This window comes from Mauremys mutica, chromosome 3, assembly GCF_020497125.1.
Source record: "Mauremys mutica isolate MM-2020 ecotype Southern chromosome 3, ASM2049712v1, whole genome shotgun sequence".
In the NCBI taxonomy this organism is placed as follows: Eukaryota; Metazoa; Chordata; order Testudines; family Geoemydidae; genus Mauremys; species Mauremys mutica.
In genome coordinates, this window is record NC_059074.1 from 129,825,811 (window position 1) to 129,846,079 (window position 20,269).

General features: G+C 42.0%; 1 protein-coding gene across 1 annotated transcript in view; it reads right to left on the reverse strand.

The window, feature by feature from the left end:
• GALNT2 (polypeptide N-acetylgalactosaminyltransferase 2) overlaps positions 1-20,269 on the reverse strand; it is a 144,295-nt gene that overhangs the window by 12,384 nt on the left and 111,642 nt on the right. The window contains exons 11-14 of the mRNA XM_045011200.1: positions 17,252-17,378; positions 11,191-11,283; positions 10,923-11,006; positions 6,018-6,144 (exon numbers count right to left, since the gene is read on the reverse strand). Of these exons, the coding sequence (XP_044867135.1) occupies positions 6,018-6,144; positions 10,923-11,006; positions 11,191-11,283; positions 17,252-17,378 (431 nt within the window). The remainder of the gene's footprint in view (positions 1-6,017; positions 6,145-10,922; positions 11,007-11,190; positions 11,284-17,251; positions 17,379-20,269) is intronic.

Genomic DNA, 20,269 nt, shown 5'->3' on the forward strand with positions numbered 1-20,269 from the left:
TGAACATTGGACTATAGACTATGGACTACTTCTGAAAGAACTCTTTGCAATTACAAAGCTCACCATCTCTACTATGAAACTGATCTCAGAACTGTACTCATGTCCGTATGTATACTGATCTTTTAACCAATACTCACTCTCTCTTTTCTTTAATAAATTTTAGTTTCGTTAATAAGAACTGGCTGTAAGCCTGTATTTGGGTAAGATCTGAAATATTCGCTAACTTGGGAGGTAATGTGTCTGACCCTTTGGGATTGGTAGAACTTTCTTATATGATGAATAAGATTTTCAATAATCCTCATCATATTTGACTTGGATGTGTGGGAGGAAGTCCAAGGGTGGGTTGCTATAAGGGAACTGTGTAGTTGGCTTCTGGGTAACCAGTGAGGTATAGAAGCTATTTTGTGCTGGTTTGGTAAATCTAAGTATTGGAATATCCACCAGCTTCGAGGATTATCTGCCGCATTCTTTGCAGTTTTCCCTGAGTAACCTCAGTGTAGCCCCTCTGGGATCCTTGTCACAGCTCCTGATCACTCCCCATTCTCTGGTTTCTCTCTTCCTCCCAGGCTAATTCCCTCTACCACTGAAAGCCACCTCTTCACCTTCAATTCGCTTCTTAATCAGGCCTTTTAAGAATAAAGTCTGCTCTTGGTGCCTGAGGAGGATTCTGAGCTATGAGACCTAGTTGCACAGGACTGAATTTATTAGCCATAACATTAACAACTATTTTGCAAACACCACACATGACTGGAAGAGATTAGCTAATTAGATCAAATTTTTCTTTTGATTTATCTTCTGATTTAACTGCACATTTGGCATGCATTCTCTCTTGCAACTCCACTGGATTAAGAATGACTCAGTCAATTTCCTCATGAGAATACGCACAAAAAATAATCAGAATTTATCCGATTACAAACTATTACCAACATAAAGATTTAGTAAACAGCTGCTAGCAATTCATCAGCTAAGGACATGGAAATTACACATCATAGGTGTAAAGGAAATCATATGACTGCACAAGAACATTGTTAACTCCCCACGATCCCTTTGTGAACTACGAACCTACCTAAAATTCACTCTGTAAACTTTCAGTTTAGAACAAACAAAATACTCAAAGTATTTTTAAAATGTGTAGTTTCAGGTAACTGAAACATGACTTTTTGCTGGGTATTTCCCTCCAATCCTTATATGATTAACTGCCATTGTTTAAGAGCAAAGTAAAAATAACGGTTATTTGTTAGGACTTTGATTTAATATTATGTAATGGAACCAGTATTTTAAAACTCTCATGTGAATTTCTAAAAACATTAAAATTATTGAAATGTGCACCCTCTGTGAGAGCCACATTTGATGGTTAATGGAAATAAGCAGTACCAGCTAGCTGGTAAAGCTTGTCACTAGATTTTTATTTTTAAATTTTCACTAATTTTCTGACTCTAGTTATGTTTCAGGAGGGCTCCAATGAACTCTAACTGAGGCTGCGTCTGCACAGTGCCTCAGCATGTACTATGTAGATGTGAACTGCAGAGCCCAAAGTGCTGCAATCTAACTTCCCCGAGTGCATGCTGCTGGCAAATTAAAAGGTACCTAAGCCTACGTTACCATAGTCCACTTTCTAACAGGACTATGCTAACAAAAGCTAGGCACTTTTTAATTCACACATGCAGTGTCCACAGAGGTAGAAGCTCCAGAGAAACTATGGTGGCATAACATCACAACTGGAGAGAAACAAGGATATTCCTCGTCAATAGTTGCGTCCCAAGGCTCAGAAAGTATTCCCTTTAGAAAGCTAAAGCAAAACAATTTTGTAGGCTTGCACTGCCTGACAGCCTTGGCATTCTAGATTAGTGGTTTCAAACAGCAGGTTGTGACCCAGTATTGGGTCACAGAATGTAAGGCAGTGGGTCACGATGACTGGTCAGCACTGCCGACCGGGCCATTAAAGGTCCCACCAGCAGTGCTGCCCGTCCCCTTCCTGCACCCCAAACCTCTCATCCCCACTCCAGAGCCTGCACCCTCCCAAATCCAGAGCCCCCTCCTGCTCCCCAAACCCTGCATCCCCAGCTCCACTGGGTTGCAGGCATCAACAATTTTCTTCAACTGGGTCACCAGAAAAAAAGTTTGAAAACCACTGTTCTAGATGCTTTACAGTTAAGTACTCAAATCAGTCCAATGCGTGACTCAGTAAAATCTTTCCCCTATTGTCTGCATATAAAACTTTCCTTTGCATAGCTGTTACTTAAATAATACAAGCCTGATTAAAACTGAAAAGTCTTCTATCATTCCTTGAAGATTACCAGACACAGACAGACAGGGGGCCAGTTAGAAAGGAGAAGGCAAAACAAGTGGAGTATTCTTCCAGGCTCCAACCCCACATTGCCAGAATGAGGCAATTCTCACAGTAGATTACGCAGATATTCAAAATACAATCCTGCAGCTCTTCTGAGCTCCACTGGGCTTGGTTTCCCTTGGTTGAGCTCAGATGCCCCAGTGGGCTTCCTTGAGTGTGGCTCATTCTTGATAGGCAGAAATATACGGAGGGATTTCTTTCAAACTCTACCCACTCGTGGTGCCAAACTGAGCTGTCACTGAGTAGATTCTGCTGCAATGTATAAAGCAGTTCACACCTTGGTTCATATTTTTGAGGTTTTCTTCACAACCATAAGAGCTAAAGACTTTTTAAAAATGAAAAGAGATTCTGAGCACGAAATTGCAGCTTGGAAGAGGTGCAATTAATCCATACAACCACATACCTGACCAATCCAACACCCTGGTTACAGACAAAAATCACAGCAGTACTTTTGATTAAAAACCTAACTGCCCCAAAGTCAATACATTTGAAGTTAGGATTCCAACACCAACCTCAGCTCTGCCCCTTGCATCTCCATCGGTTTGGGGCCAAGCACCCCACTTAAATCCATCCACCCTTTTGCATCTATTTTTACAACATTAACACCTCCTCTATACCATATCCTTACCAAAACTCTACATACTTGTCTGCAAGCTATCAAACCACAAAGTCCCTATCTTCTTGTATGTTGCCCTCCCAAATGGAGTACAGCGCTCACCATCTCACTTTCACCATCCTATACTGGGAGTAACCCTCCCATTCTATCAAGATAATTATCCAATTCAGATCAGACATCTTATTCTATTGGGTGGGTTAACAGATTACAAACCAGAATCCACCCTCCAGATTCAGGTGAGAATCCTCCTGTACCCTAATACAGCATGTATGTACAGATATGCTCATGATTCCCCATACACTTTCCCAATGTGGACTGGATCAGATAAAACACTAACGTGAAAGCAGCACTCGGAGGCAAGAAAGTTGTACGTTTGATACTCTTTCCCTTTATAAAAAGTTAATTCTGTTATCTCCCCTTTAAAAATGTCACCCCTCATCTCTGCTCATGGGCAGCTGCTAGCTTGCATTTAACCACAGAGGCAGACTTTTGGATTTCTGCACTTGCTCTATTATTAAGTTAAAGCTTTGGTATACCAACATAACAAGGAGTAAGTATTATTTTTCTAGAAACTTCCCTTTAAAACAAAGTTAAATCTTGAAGCTTTTATGTTGTCAGTGAAAATCCCTGCTAAAAAGTCCACCCTCTCAGACCCCACAAGGGGCCACGAGAAAAGCTTTCAGGTGAGTCCTGAGCAAGATTAGTTAATACTTCAAAAGACTATGTTCAGAATTATCGGCATTGCCTCAGTGTTTCCAGTGAGTGGTAAAAATAAAATTAAAACCTCGCAGAGTTCTCTCTACTCACAAAGGGACCTCTGTTTACTCAATCATGCCTTAGTCATAGCTGAATAAAATTATCTTTAAGCTATTCAAAATCAAGCACAAAGGCATCTAAAACAAGTTGAAATCCAATTTTGCCCATTAGAGTCTTTTTCAAACAAATTGGAGAAAGGAATGGACAGGATACTATACCGGTAGTTTCAAATGCACTGGGTTGAAAGAGGATTTTTCAAGTGGGTTGCTTAAACGCAGAAAAAAGAATTAGCTTGAAACTAGCTTTCCAAAGCTCCATATCATAGCAGATCACCTCTCCTAGGTCTGTGCTCCTGTCTGCAAGCAAGGCAGGAGCACCAGGCTCAACATTGTAAAGCCACTGCTCTCAGGGGGATTCTTGCACTAGCCCTTCATGGAATGTGGGCAACTACAGTGCTTTGCCAATTCCTTTCAATGTTGTAGGTGAAGCCAATCCCATGTATATAAAAACTAACTGTTCAGAGCAGATATTTATAATAAAAATATAAAACTCTGTATTCTGTGTTGTAAATTAAATCAATATATTTGAGAATGTGGAAAACTTTCAAAAATATTTATATAAATAGCATTCTATTATTAACAGCATGATTAATCGCGATTATTTTTTTTAATCGCTTGACAGCACTAATATTTACCCTTTCCTCTCAAGACCAGCTTGGGGCTCTCCACTTGAAGGATGAGTATTTTCACACAGATGACAGAAAATATATCAGTTTGTGTGTGGACAACAGTCACTCTCAGTATTAGTGCTATGCCCTTTCTGCTGTGCCAATGTTATTTATCAAGTACACAACAATGGTTGCCACATCTCTCAAATAAAGATATTTTCATACTTAAATGACTGGCTTTTTGAAGGTAGTGTCAAGGCTCATTCTGTATAGGGCAAGTTTGCCACAGCGGTCAGCCTCTGCCCTGTACCCACTTGGGAGATTCCCAAGACAGTTTTCAAAACATTCACTGAACAAAATACCAGATGCAGGGTCTAAACAAGAGTCAAGATTTAGTCTATTAATTTAACAGAAACTCTTTCTGGAGTACTGGAACGTGAGCAATCCCATCCCCTTCACGCTGAGACGAAATCAGGAAAAAGCTGGCCCAGGATCAGGGAAGTACAAAGGAGGCTTAAAGTTTTTTTTCAACTCTCCTCCTGAGTTGTACTGTGTGCTCTTTGGCTGTAGCTACACAATGTCATCAAATATAATGGCACTTGGAAAAATTTCTCTCTAGTCTCTGTAGAAGAGACTGAAATTGAAGATGCCTCTAAAGCTGATGGTATGGTGGGAGTGCATTCAGATTCATACGATGCTTTTTCTGGAATTGTTCATATTTTTTAGTTCTGTGATCCTGGTAAGATTTTCATTTTGAGTCCCCCCCCCAACAAAAATTAATTTAAAGGTATGCGATTAATAGTTTAATGTGGTAGAAAACTGACTGATTAGAAAATTAACTATTACCTGTTAATTATTTATTAACAATGTTAATGTCAATTTAATTGTATTTGGAGTTCTATGTGAAAACCATTTGTGTACAAAACCAGCACAGGAAACTAGAGGAAAAGCATATGCAAGTAGTTTGTTAATGGTGCCTGTAAGACACCACTGTATAATTAGATCCTTTGCAGTAATTAATGTTTCCATTCAGTTCTTGTTTACTGCTTTGACACACCTGCAATTAGTCTTTAAAAGAAAGATTGAAAAGGATTTACTGAAACAACATCTTTTCTGTAAATAAGTTGGATGTGACTTTTGGTGCCTATGCTTTCTGAAAGAACATGTCTGGGATTTAAGAAAGATTTTTTTCACACTCAGCAACCCCCCAGTGGGAAAGGGAACAGCACCAGATAAAAAATATTTGTTTTTCCCCCTTGTCTTCGGGATGTTTACAGAATATGGCAATATAAACTCTCAGTCCAAACTATTATTTTTTTGTAGACATGCCCCACAGGAAACATGTTTTCATAAAGATGCAACTTTTGGTGAGGATGGGATAGGGCTATAGAGTAAGAGTGAAAATTTAAAATATTGAGATGTGGAGTGGATTATCTGATCCCCATTTTCCATCTCTGGCCTCTATGATTCTAAAACTCAAAATAAGAAGTTATTTGAGGGACAAGTGATTTAGCCAACCTTGTTGATTCAGCCTTCCCAACACTAGTACACATTGCCTGCCTGCCTGCAATTCTGTATTTTTCAAAAAGACTATGGGTTTTAAAAAAATAATTTAATAGCATACAGACCTGGTTTCCCCCAGCATTATGACATTCATAAACTCCAACAACACCATCTGCAAAATGGCCCAAAGTGTCGAGGCAATTGGTACCCTGCTGCAAAGCCCCAAAAGCTATATCTTGATGATCAGGTACCCTAAATATAAAACAAGAAACATCTGTTTTAATTCCATTTCTCTCTTGCTTTAACTTTGATGCCCTTCCTTTACTTAACAGCCTTCTAGATGAGAGGCAATCGGCAACAAGTAATGATTTTATTTTGGTACACAAGCTATATTCCACTCCCCACAACATTTTGAAGAAGTTACAAGCAATTATTTGGTCAAGAGACCCTGCTCTCTTAACTAAGCGGTCAAAGGTTTTCAGTGGATTTGTAGGCTAGAAGATTGAATATGAGTAAAATATACTGGGAGAACTACAATGAACATAAGCATTAGAGAGTCACATCACAAGTGTGGCTGGCAGCAATGTGTGTAGTTAAGGTTGTGTAACACTTTCCATTATAAATCCCTCTTTTGTGTAGCTCATGACCGTGTCAAACTTTAACCAGTGAGGCAGAAATTTGGCATGATGCAGTTCTGCCTCAGGCTGATTTTTTTCTTTAAGTTTCAGTAAAAAACAGTTCTACCATTTCTGAAAAAGAAGTTTGACAAAACAGCATATTTCCCACAATGTTCACAAATCCAACTGTTCCTTTGAGAAACTAATGCCTCCATGCTTTGGAGCAGGGACTTGAGATTTGTCAGTCTCTGTGGCATTAAGCAGCTACCTTTTGTGGTCCCCATGAAAAATTCACTGAGATTTGGTGACTTTATAGACCACAGAAAATCAGGGTTTATTATTTGTACTACCATAGTGCCTAGGAACGCCAATCCTGGACCAAGACCCTATTGTGCTAGGCATGGGCAGCGGGTATAATAGACCAGGCGCTTTATTATGCCCCATGCAGGTTCCGGGGTGGCACCTGTTGCTCAGCTTCCTGGGTTCATCAGTCATCTCTCTGGACTCCAGGGAGATGATTGATGGACCCAGGAAGCAGAGTAGCAAATACCGCCTCCTCCATGGCCCCAGAATCTGCATGGGGCATATCAAATGCGTCTTTGGACAAGAGTGAGGCTTTTCTCTGCAGCGGCTTGGGGTCTGGAGGGGGTGGCGTGGTTGCTGCTGGCCCGGGGCAGCCCAGGGCAGGTGGGGAAGAACACGACATTGGGGCACCTCTGGGCGGGGCTCTCTGAACTCTCCGGCCGAGGGAGGACTTGTGGCCCTGGTCACGGGAGCAGGGGCGGGGATCTTGGGGCTCTGGCTGGGGGGGGGGAGAGGGGAAGGCAGGCAGAAAGGGCAGAGCCAGGGGCTAGCCTCCCCTAAGGGGGGCTCCACCTGCCACCCATGGTGCAAGTGTAACCCACACACCTCCTGGGTGTGGTGTTCTGTCCCCTCTGGTGGCTCTGAGACAACTTAGGGAGCTAAGGCTATAGAGCAGACTCATTAATCTAACAACCATATGGCTTTGAGCTCATGCAGTAGAGGTTCATGCAGTAAGCTCCAGAGGCCCCGGGTTAGATCCTGCCCACCGACAACCAGGGTCTGTTGGTGTTACACTAGGTGCTGTACAAATAGAGACCAAAGACAGTCCCTGCCCCAAGAATATTACACATTCAGTACAGGCTTTTTAGGGACTGGCAGCAAAAAGTTCCAAAGATTCCATCTGCATTGAGCATGATAGAAAAAAAGCTGAGCAAGACTTTTACTTCAATTGTTTCCCAGGGCTGCTGAGCACCAGAACCAGGAGCACAGAATATTTCTCCTATGTTCCCTATGTTCACACTTCTGGCACTCAGTCAGCACGGAAGGGGAGAAGAAGACAGCCTCTGCATTTGAGTCAGGCTTAAACATGGAAATGGACAAGGACATGGGGGAACAGGGACAGATGGCAGGATAATAGAAAGAGTGGGGAGGCGGCCGCCTTGGGTTATCCTGCTTTTTCTACTTCTTCCACCTCCCACATCCTGCTCCTACTGCCTCTGCTTTCTACCAGTTTCTCCAGGCACTCAGGTCAACCCTGTGTCCTCCAGTCCTCTTCTTTAGATGAGGGATAAGCTCCTGCCTCCCTTCACACCCACCCCACTGCTCCATTCTGAGCACTGAATAAGGCAGATGTCCTGGGGAAAATATAGTGTGAGATCACTTAAATACTATCATAATGTATACAATGTAAGAGGGTTCCATTAAAGTTGCACAGGCAAACTTAACTCTGGAATTCCTTAATTTTTGTGCACTTGATTTTGCAGTGTTAACATTTTTAATGTAGATTTGTGAATATATATGTATTAATGTTACAGAATGTGCCAAAACTGGAACCCTGAATCCAAATCCTTGTCAGAGCTAGAGGATGAACTGCACCTTGGTCCCCTTAATCCATCTTTAGTGCAAGCAGTCCAACCACTTTGGGATTGGGTCTCTGACTTGCAATCCCCAGTGGTTCCCAACCATGTTAACACCAGAAGCCCAAACTCATTTTTGGCACCTATAAGAGTTTCCCTTCAGGAGCTCATGACAACATAAGTTTGCAGTGACACAGAAATTGCATCTTCAAAACAAAGCATTATTTATTCATTCTTCAAAAGTACAAAGCACACAGATCAAAAGATAAAACAACAGAAGACCTATACACACAGGTATTGCTTATAAAAACTGGCAAGGAGAGTTTAAGATACAAGACCCTTCTGCCCTGATGATTCTATCTCTGGCAGGGAGAAGCAGACTACATTCCTGTGTGTGTTAGCCAGACGGTCCACTTTCCATTGACACACCCTGCGCAGTCTCACCTAGTTCACCTAAACTCCCTCCCTTTTCTAAAGTCTTTGAGGTTTAGGATCCCCCAAGATCCCAGGCTCTAGCCCTGGGAAGAGTAAACCTTTCTAGTTTGGATGAAGCCAGACAATTTCTTCCCTGTTGATGGTCCAGCCATTGTTAACTCCTTTGAAGCTGTTTACCCCAGGGCTCTTATTTTTGTCACTGTTTCATTCCTGGTGGGTTACCCCAGCAACTTCCTTTGAGTTAACTATGCATTCAGGCAGGATCACCTTACCCAGATAAACTGAGATGCATATGATTTATTTAAAAAATAAATAAATAGCCATTTCCCAGTTCTCACCACTTGTCAGATTTAAAAAAAAAAAAATTTCCCCCCCCCAAAGGCCAGAAGACCACCCCCATAACACAGGACATAAAATCTCATCTAGTAATTCCTGCACAGAACCCACCCCTATGGTTTTGATTCCAGGCTGGATTCAAAACTGCAGTGGTTGTAAATTTTTATTCTAGTTTGGATGCAACTGAAATCTTGACATTTTGGCCCCAAAGCCTTGCAAAGACAGGTTGAGAGTTTATGGCACAACTGAACAAGTAGCTTAGCATAAAATCTAACCTGGATCTGAACACTCCCTTGAGCTCTCCAACTTTTAAGGAAGGTTCATTTAAAAAAAGAGCCATTTATTAGAAAAGAATGAGGGTCTGGACACTGACTTTACAAATGAGGTTTAAGCCATAATTAACTGCTAATATCCAAAATAAATAAAGCTAATATTTTAAAAGTTTGACATGGTAAAGAATTACAGGTTAATAATGCGTTATTTACTGACGCCTGGGGAATAGTATTTGTTGTAAGTTACCGACAAGCCTTCATTGAGGATCATTCCACTAAAATTTAGCATTGCCATCCTGTGGTAAAATTCAAGATGGTAACAGCTACAAACTGCCAAATTTATTAGCTGCTTGAGGACGTGCAGGAAGGTATGGGTAACCTTAAAATTTCTAGTTAAGTTTCAAATGAAATTCATGCAAATCCTAAAACAAGAGACCCTAAAGCACATCCGCCAGTAGGTACACGTGTGGGGAGTTGCAGGGAGAGGAACATCTGTTCAAATGAGACATCATTTTTGCCCAACTCTAAGGGAAAGTGAATATCCCATGGCACTTTTTGAAAAGAAAAAAGGGTAACTGGACTCCTTACCATTATTATCCCTCTTTATAAAACAGGCTCTAATGTTTATGGGTCTGTGAAAGTTTGGCTGATGCTTTTGCCTAAAAAAAAATAATCACTGTACTACCAGTATTTATTTCATTGTATTCTAACAAAGTGTTTTGGAACTCCTACAGCAAGAAATGTGCTACTGTATAAAAGCCACATACTAGTCTACAGTTATTAAATAAGATTAGCCATATGACAGATACTAACTCACAGACCCTTAGGTTTGACAGGTAGGGCTAGTAGTAGGATATTGAGCATGGTGGTTTTATTCATTTAAAATTTTTGTTTGGTAAATAAATACAGCTCTGAAGATTTTTCTATCCTACAGAAGAGATGAATGGAAATCCACCGGATAGATTGTATTCTCATGCCTGGACTCTGACCAATGCCTCCAAAGTACCTTAAATGTTTTCATCTGAAGACCTCAGTTAACCTATAACATAACTCTACATGGGAGGATTGCTCACTAAACTGGCAGTAAAAGTTTTGCACTGCACCTAGTTTAAGGCTGCTCACATTGCTAAGCATGCCACATAGGTGAAGCTAACAGCTTGAAGGAGAGTGGAGAAGGATGAAGAATGATGCATTTCCAGCAAGCAGGTAGCCCAGGAGTACAGTAGTTTTGGAGGAGAAAGTCAGCCCTCTTGGCAGTGACTGAATCACATGATGCAATTGCAATATGGATATGGGGCAAGAGGAAAGGGGATGGGTGAGTGAAGAAAATGACAGCAGAATAAAGTAGTAAGCAAAAACTGCAAGAGACATGTTTTAACTAGCTAATATCCTAGATGCCTGTGCAGGAGAGATGTAGTAAAGTTTCTGGCCAAGCCAGGTAAAGAAAGAACCTACGCTGCCAGAAAACAGGAAGGCTGTTTGAGACTCACCTTAACTCAGGATAGACGTTTTCAAGATACCACTTGAAAGGTTTGCAGCTAAGTCTCTTTCTCAGTTCCATTCGGCTTTGAATACTAGAGAGAAACAAAAAAACAGCAAGTTCTGGCAGTTGTATTTGATGAATTTTAAAACATGTTTAATAAGCGAGACATTTATCAGTAGAAATATATTTCAAAGAAATAAACACCCCTTTGCCCTCATGAACTACAAATGGCAAACAGAATAAGTGAATAGGAAGAAGCAGCAGATCTAACTTACTTGCCATAAGGTACGTTTCTGGCTGAAGGCACTGCTGCATAATAGAAATTTTTGTACTCATCCATCCACACTTCTGCTGCCCTACGTGTATTTCTAGGAACAATCAAATTGAGATGCAGGTTATGTTTTCTCCTGTCACAATCATGACACTTATTTTTGTTTGTTATGGTTATGTTTATTTTTCCCCACCCTCTACTACACATACCACAGAGGTGATATGACTGAAGCACACATATTTGGAATGGACTTTGTGCCTTCCTTATACTTCAGCCTGATCCACACTTAAAATTTAGGTCAACATGGGTATAATGCTCACGAGTGTGAAAAATCCACACCAAGTGCCTCAGCTATGCCATTATAGTCCCGGCAGTGTGGAGATGGCCTAAGACAGGGGTCCCCAACGCGGTGCCCGCAGGCGCCATGGTGCCTGCTGTGGCATCTACGTGCGCCCGCCTACTGGCCGCCGGAAAAGCAGCCGCCGAGAAGCGGCAACGTCAAGAAGCGCTGCCGCTGAAATGCCTCTGATTTTCGGCAGCATTTCAGCGGCAACGCCTCTTGATGACACTGCTTCTCGGCGGCATTTCAGTGGCTGCTTGTCCGGCGACCACGCTCCTCAGTGGCTAGTCATCAGGCGCCCGCCACACTGAAAAGGTTGGGGACCACTGGCCTCAGGGCTTGTCAACACATGAAAATTAACCCATAATAAAATAGGGTGTAAATTTAAAGTGGATTACCTATTCCTGATTAAGTCCATGTGTGGACATCTTTTTTACTGCAAAATAAATAAGTTCAGACCTGGAGCTAATCAGGAATAGCAGACAAGTCCTAATAGCTGGTCCAAGCTTCCAATCAGAAAAGGTACAAAGTTTAGTTCAAGACTTTCATTTTCTACAATGCTCTTTTTGAAAGCAACTTTGTTAATTTATTAGGCCACGTCTTGTAAAGAAACGAAATTTACTGAGTGTTTTTTGAATCAGCAACTGAAGAATCTAAAACCTCAACAGCTGGCAATATCTGACAGTTTGCCTTTTATCTTACAAGCAGTTTTCACTAAAGCCAGAGAAAATTGACACACCATCTTATGGAATGTATATTTCTCAACCTCCTTTTTGTCCCCCACTACACACCAACTTGAACGCTACCTAGATGGATAAATAATTGTAAGTGGTGAAACATTTAGATTTATGAACCTAGAGGTTTTGTTACAGCTGAGATGACAAAGAATAAGCTGAAGGTTAAATGTTTGTAACACTACTTAAAATTCTGTATTAAAGATATGAAAATGTTGTCCAAACTCTTCAGAGATTGCTGTGTATTTTTATATATTTATATTTATATAAACAGTGTCTTTAAACCAGAGCTGCAATGTGACTAAAGCTTTGTCATTCTCCAGGATATTCCTCTTGCCATTCTGTCAAAAAGGTCTCTTCTGCTAGAGTACAGTCTCAAAAAGCAACTCTAACCTTTTATCAATTCAACATTAAACAGATAATCTTGCACAGAAACATATTACCTGTTAGAAGTTGTCTGCAAAAATCCTGGTGTGTTACATATGCATACACAGAAGCAGCATCCATGTAGCAAATATTACAGAACCAAATGATAAATATCACACACCTCTGACTGGCTCAGTTGCCTTCTGTCCACTAATCCATCATCTCCAGGACTTACAAACATTTGTAACATTTCAAAATGCTAGGCAGCTTCCAAAAGCTTTTTTCTTTATAGGTCAGCCTACCAAAGAAATATTTTCCCCCTTCTCTTTCAAATATGGTATTCCTATATGCCAATAATTACCTCCGATGAGGATTGGGACGGGCAATCCAGTACCAGTAACATTTTCTGTGCATAAAAATATCACAAGTTGATAGTATGTTGTCATCAGATACTGTAAGGATAGAAATAGGAGCTTCATGCTATTGAGGGGGGAGATTCTCACCTTCCCAGTGGAACCCAGCGTTTGTTTCTAGACTTGGGAGATTGAGCGACACCTACAATTTTAAGTAGTTATGTACAGAAAAGCTATTTTAGGTCATTTTTAGACATTTGTATGATCTCCTGAGGTATGTGCAATTGGACAGGAAGGATATGGACAATATTCCCAGTACAAACTTTTTAAACGCTCTAAAATGTAGTTTTTCAGCTCTTCCTCCTGTTAAAATGTTCTCTTCACACACACCCCTCTGCTCCCAGAGAAAGCCTTATTATCTTTTACAAAATTAGAAGTGATCATTTGGGGAATTAAAGTTTTATTTCATTAGCACCTTCCATGCTCTGAAGCCTATTTTGTACATTTGGCAATAAAAATCTCTAGTGATTTGTGGGACATTACCCATCTTCATCAGCTCAGGGAGGATAGGTCCATCAATGGCTAGTAGCCAAGATGTCCAGGGATGCAACAACATATTCTGGCTGTCCCTAGCCTCTGTTTGCCAGAAGCTAAGAGTGGATGACAGGAGATGGATCACTCAATGATTGTTCTGTTCATTCCCTCTGCAGCACCTGGCATTGGCCACTGTTGGAAGACAGGATACTGGGCTAGATGGACCTTTGGTCTGATCCAGTATGGCTGTTCTTATGTTATGTTTGGATAACACATATTGGTTTGGGAGTTAAAGACATTTGTACCCTTCTGCTTCTGCAGGGGAAATGAAATAACTATGAGCTGAAGAAGGCTGGTCAAAAACTCCTGAGTGCAAAAACCCCAAGCGAAGAGGAAGCTCAAACAGTCTCTGCGTTTTGATTGATGATAATTTCCTTGTGGAAACTACTAATTTTCTAAAACTCCCTTTCAGCCAAAGCCGAGGAGTTGTTTTTCAGCTCCCCCTCTGCTTCTGGGTTTTGTCAGGGATACTTCCTATTTGGCCAACAGCAACTCAAGTGTAAACAAAATTGCATTAATTAACCTTATCCTCCCACCCCTCCATCCCCCAAACAACACGCAATTACAGTGACTTGTAAGGGTTTTCACAGCCTTTCAGTTCATGAGGCACCTGGGCAGCCAAAGGGAGAGGAGGAAAATCAGCTGTGTGGAAAGGCAGACCAGAAGAGACATTGCTTACACACTTCCACTGTCTTTACAGTTCAAGTTGGTATTGGTTTCTTAAAATCCTTTTGAAGAACAAAGATAGGGACATGTTTTAAAAAGATTTTCCCTTCCAGTATTTTCCCCATTCACCCATTACAATCAATGGGCGTAAGGATATCTGTTTGAATGAGGAGGTCCTACCTGTGCACCCTTGCGATTTGGTTGCATAACTGACATCACAGGCCAGATCCTTTCCAACCCAAATGCAGTTTTGGATAGTGCTCCAGACAAACAGTAATTTGATTTACCACACACAGTTATATTATATATAGACACACCCTTTCCCATTGCTCAAATCTGGGCTATATTTAAGTACAAGAGCTTGGTGAATAATGGATTTTTTTGGTTCATTAACGAACAAAGAATGACTTTCCAACTTTTTCAGCAAATCGAAAAGTAAAAAAAACTTGAGTCAAAACAAAATCCTTTAGTAATGATAAAACATTTAATTGTGACCCAAATACTTTCATTTCAGTGTCCAGGCATTTTGAAAAATGCAAAGGAAAGGAGGACTAGATTAACAAAATTGCTGGAGAAGGTGGTGATGGTGCCTCCCTTAAAAGCACTTTCTCCCTGGCCCAATGACTGTCCCTTGTCATTCACAGAGACAATTCATACAGGGAAAGAAAGAGTGAGAATGACTCTAGAGCCTGGACATTAGAGCACTCTCCCACAAAGTGGAAGACCCAATTTCAAATTCTTTGTCTCTCACATCTCAGGTGAATGCCCTAACCACTGGGCTAAAGCTTATAAGGGATAAACCACCATCTCTTGTCATTTTCTGAATCTAGTGCCTTTCCTTTGTCAAAATGCCTGAAATTTAAAATAGAATTTTTGGTCAGAACCAAAAAGTTGAATTTTGACATTACCAAAACATTTTGATTTTTCCAGTTTGGTTGAAACAATTATGTGAATTTGACACGAATTTGCAAATAGTTTTGGTTAACCTAAATGTGCTTTCTTGGCAAGTAAGCTATTTGTCTGAAAAATTTCACCCATCTCTATTAAGTACCTATTAAGTCTTATGGGAGGAAAAGCATCTCGGCATCAGCCCAAAACTGAAAATTGCAGAGCAGTGTGCAAATTACAGTCTTTCAGTAACATGACCCTGAAAACTACTGTGAAATTGATATGCAGTTATGTCATAAACCGAACCCATATAGTGGAATCAGTAGATCTTCCTATTCCCTGGTGTGATATTGGAGCCGGACTGTAATCAAGACAGGGTATTTCATTATCAATCTTTTGTTTCCTCAGATGTGCCATTATTAATTTTCCACAGCAGCATAAAATTCAGATCTCAACAGAAAGGGGAAGCAGATATACAAAGAAAAATCCCTGCTAAAACTATTCAGAGAGAAACAAGACCAGTAATTTTATTTCACCAAATCAGCCAATTCATTAGTGCTGCACCAAAAAGTAGAATCAATCTGCACTTCCAAAGAGAGTATTTTATCTAATGTGAAACACTGCCTAAGCGATTGGGTCAGAAGATTCCAGATGTGAAGGACGTATCTCTGGGCTCTCTAAATCAGAGGTTTTCAAAGTTCTGGTCGGGACCCAGTACTGGGTCGTGGAATGCAAGGCACTGGGTAGCCTTGCTCAGCACCCAAGGACCCTGGCTGCCAGACAGTAAAAACTAGTAGACCTTACCTATTCTGACACTGCGCTGCATCCCAGACCTGCGAACCTGTGGATGCGGCACGTAAACATGGTGGGCCGCGAGCCAAAGGTTGCTGATCCCTGTTCTATGCTATGGATACTACAGAGGTTCAGCTACGGTGCTGTTGCGACATAATATAGACTCTTCTTACAGAGACAGAAGGGGTTTTTCCATTCACCTCGTGGTAATAGCATTCTTCCCTCAACGTAGTAGCATCTACACAGGGTTAGGCTGGCATAGCTACGGTGCTCAATTTCACATCCTTTAGAGACATATCTATGTTGATCTAAATTTTAAGTGTAGACCAGGCCTCATGCTACATCTCTGGTTCTTTAGGGAAACAACACATCAATGAAAATTTCGTATAACATGTACTTATACAGTGCCTTGGTGCATAGGTCTCAAAGCTCTTTACAAACATTGATAAAAATCACTTTCCTCATTCTACAGAAGGAAAATTGAGAAAAAGTTAGTGATTCAAGTTCACACAGTGAATCAAGAGCAGAGATGGGATTTCTTAACTACTGAATCATGATGCCTCCGCAAAAGGGTGTTTTTGGGTTTTTTTTGTTTTGTTTTGTTTTTTAAAAAGTTACAGTATAAGGAAGGAAAACTTCATATTACAAACACACACAGAGAGAGGAGTGGATATTTTTGACAGGCCAGATTCTAATAGGTACTACTCATTGGAAGTATCAGAATCTGGGCCTATGTGATTATTAACATGACACCACAGAATTGTTTAGTATTGAACCAGGAACCCCAAACCAAAATGCAACACAAATATACAAAAAGATCACACAGTTGGTGGATTCTGAGTGTCCAAAGGGAAAAAATGAACAATTTAATTTTCTTCATCTTTTAAAAACAGACTGAATACTGAAGATAAACCCTTTATTTCCCACAAGATCATTTAAGAAGATATACACAAAGTTTTCAAAGTTAATGGTAAATTTCCGTTATTAAAATATTTTCCATTTCTTTCCTTTCCCCATTTGGCTCAGAATTCTTCTGGCTGATTCTAGGTAATTCCTCACCTCTTTATTAAAATGTTTTACCAGTTTCATCTCAGTCTTCCAATTTTTATTTTTGCCCTAATTTGAGCATCTGAGTTATCACTAGAGCTAAAAGGTAATCTCCTTTTAATTAAAAAAAATTATTCATAAGATTTTCACTTCAGATCATATTGTACATATTTTTAGTAAAAGGCCCTGGAAGTTTAATGAAGTTATTGCCACCTGCTGGCTAACTGGGAAAAAAAACAAAAATCCACAGTTCCACGATTTAGCCAAGAACTTGCAAATAGTTACCTTGCAAACACAGTACCACTCCCACCAGGGAAGGTGTAAGGATGTTGCTTGCGGAATACATGACCCACTCTGCTGCATGGGATAATTTCAAGGCTCCCTCCACACTGCCACACTCTGAATGAAATCTCTGCAATTAGGAATGCATAATAAGTATCCACATAAACCTAAAGTAATTTGTAAATTCTGAACCTTAACACATTTTTTTCTAATATATACACTATGTCACATACGATTAAAGGAAAATATTTAGCTTGCAGAGAACATGAAAAAGCTAACAAACAGGGCTCAGCGTGTCTGACTGTCTCACTTCAGTGTTCTCTAAACTCTGGAGAAGCAGCTATGGACTTATATCCCTTTATAAATACTGGCAGGCAAAGTTCCACTGGTGAGTTTTACTAGAGAGTTTACACAGCTTTCAGCCCAGAGATTAAAATCTATAGTGGACTGATGCAAAACAAAACAACTAAATTCAAGTGAGAGCTATGTAGGGTTGCACTCATAGATAAAAGTTTGAAGCTAGTTTGCATAGTTTCAGCAGAGGGCTGGGTGAAGGGTAAGCACACAACAGATGTCAATATTAGAATTCATACGGGGTTTAGGAGGATTTCTTCTGAATGTCAGATCATGGAATCAGAACTGGTATTGGCACAAAAAAAGCTAGCTTTTTTTTTAAAAAAAGGACTGAAATAATCACAAATTCAGTCCAACAAGATAGCGTTTGTATTCAATATTGAAATTGATTTCTACAAAAAATTTTTAAATACCTTTCACAAATGACCCTTTATTTTATACATCACTGTTTGCTGTGTTTCAATTAACCAAATCCCTCTCGCCCCAATCAACTACCCCCATTACATATCGTAGGCATCGGGATATATTTTTTATTTGAATATAGTCCCAACTATTCACCTTTGAATTGATGCACATCTGCGATTTAATCAAAAAGGCACAAACAGTCAGTAACTGGTGTTCTTCAAGATGTGTTGCTCATGTCTATTCCACAACAGGTGTGCATGCTCACCACATGCACTGGTGTTGGAAGTTTTTCCCCTAGCAGTACCCGTAGGGGAGTGCCCCTAGCAACCCCTGGAGTGGCATCTCCATGGAGCGGCATCTCCATGGAGCGGTATAAGGGACGCTGCGTGCTCCCCTCACCCTCAGTTCCTCCTTGCCAGACAACTCCGATAGAGGGGAAGGAGGGCGGGATGTGGAATAGACATGAGCAACATCTCTAAGAACACCAGTTACGGAAAAGGTAACTGTCTTTTCTTCTTCGAGTGATTGCTCATGTGTATTCCATAATAGGTGATTCCAAGCAATACCTTCTGGAGGTGGGGAGGCGTTCACAAATTCTTGGGACGGAGCACAGCCCTGCCGAACCCGGTGTTCTCCCTGGTTTGGGAGACGATTGCATACCACGTGGCAGCCCTACATATGTCCTGGATGGGGACATGGGCCCAAAGAGCAGCCTGCGCCCTAGTTGAGTGTGCCCTCACAGTTGACGGTGGGGGGATTCCCACCAGGCCATAACAGGTATGGATGCACGATGTGATCCAATTGGAGAGCGGCTACGTGGAGACCAGACGACCCTTCATGCGTTCAGCTGAGGCAATGAACGGCTGCGAGGACTTTTTGAATGGTTTTGTCCACTCCAAGTAGAAAGCCAGAGCCCATTGCACACCCAGTGTGTGAAGGCGGCGCTCCTCACTGGACGCACGGGGATTGGGGCAGAGGACCAGCAGAAAAATGTCCTGACCCATGTGGTAGGCAGAGACCACCTTCGGGAGGAACGAAGGATGTGGGCAGAGCTAGAGACTTTATCTTCATGGAATACCCTGTACGGGGGCTCGGAGGTCAGGGTCCTGAGTTCCGAGACCCACCTAGCCGACATGATTGCCACCAGAAGTCAACCTTGCACAAGAGGTGTGACCAGGAGCACATAGCTAGCGGTTCAAACAGGGGTTCCGTGAGGCAGGCCAGCACCAGGTTCAGGTCCCAATGTGGGACTGGGGCTTGATGTACCAGAAGAGATGATCCAATCCCTTAAGGAATCGGCCAGTCATAGCATGGGAGAATACCGTGTGGCCCTGCACCAGCGGGTGAAAGGCCGATATGGCCACCAAGTGCACCTTGACGGATGAGGGAGCCAAGCCCTGAGCTCTAAGGTGAAGGAGGTAGTCCAGAATGAGCTGGATTGGGGAGCCACAGGGGAAACACCCCGCTCATCAGGAGATCTGAGACCACTTTACCAAGTAGGCTCAGCGTGCTGAGGGTCGCCTGCTTTCCAAGAGAATGCGCTGAACCCCTTCTGAGCACGTCCTCTCCTCCCAGCCTAACTATTGAGCATCCACGCCGTGAGGTGGAGTGCCTTTAGCCTGGGGTGTAGGAGGCGGCCCTGGTCCTGGGAGAGCTGGCCCGGGCGGGATGGCAACTGCCACGGCGGGGCGACCGCCAAGCCCGTGAGGGTCCTGTACCAATGCTGCTTGGGCCATGCGGGGCAATCTGTAGGACCCAGGCCCTGTCTGTCTTTATCTCTTCCAGGACCTTGCCTAGCAGTGGGAATGGGTGAAAAGGCATAGAGAAACCAGCCCAACCAGGATAGAAGGAAGGCTTCGGAGATAGTACCAAGTCCCAGTATCCCCCACAGCAGAACCGGGGACAGTGATGTTTCAGCCGGGTCGCAGAATTGCCCACTCTTGGAAAAGTCTGTACACTAACTCTGGGTGAAGGGACCACTCGTGCTGAGAGAAGAAGTCCCTGCTCAAGGGATCCGCTTGTGAGTTCCAGGCGCTCGGTAGGTTGTAGGCCTGGTCGCAAATATTGTGGGCTATACAGAAGTCCCACAGCCTGAGGGCTTCCTGGCAGAGGATTGGGCACCGCCTTGCCTGCTGAAGTAAACCATAGAGGACATGTTGTCCGTGAGATCCCTGACCACCCGGCCCTCCAGGTGCAAGTGGAAGGCCATGCATACCAGCTGCACTGCCCTGAGCTCCTTGACGTTTATGGGGAGGTCCAGAT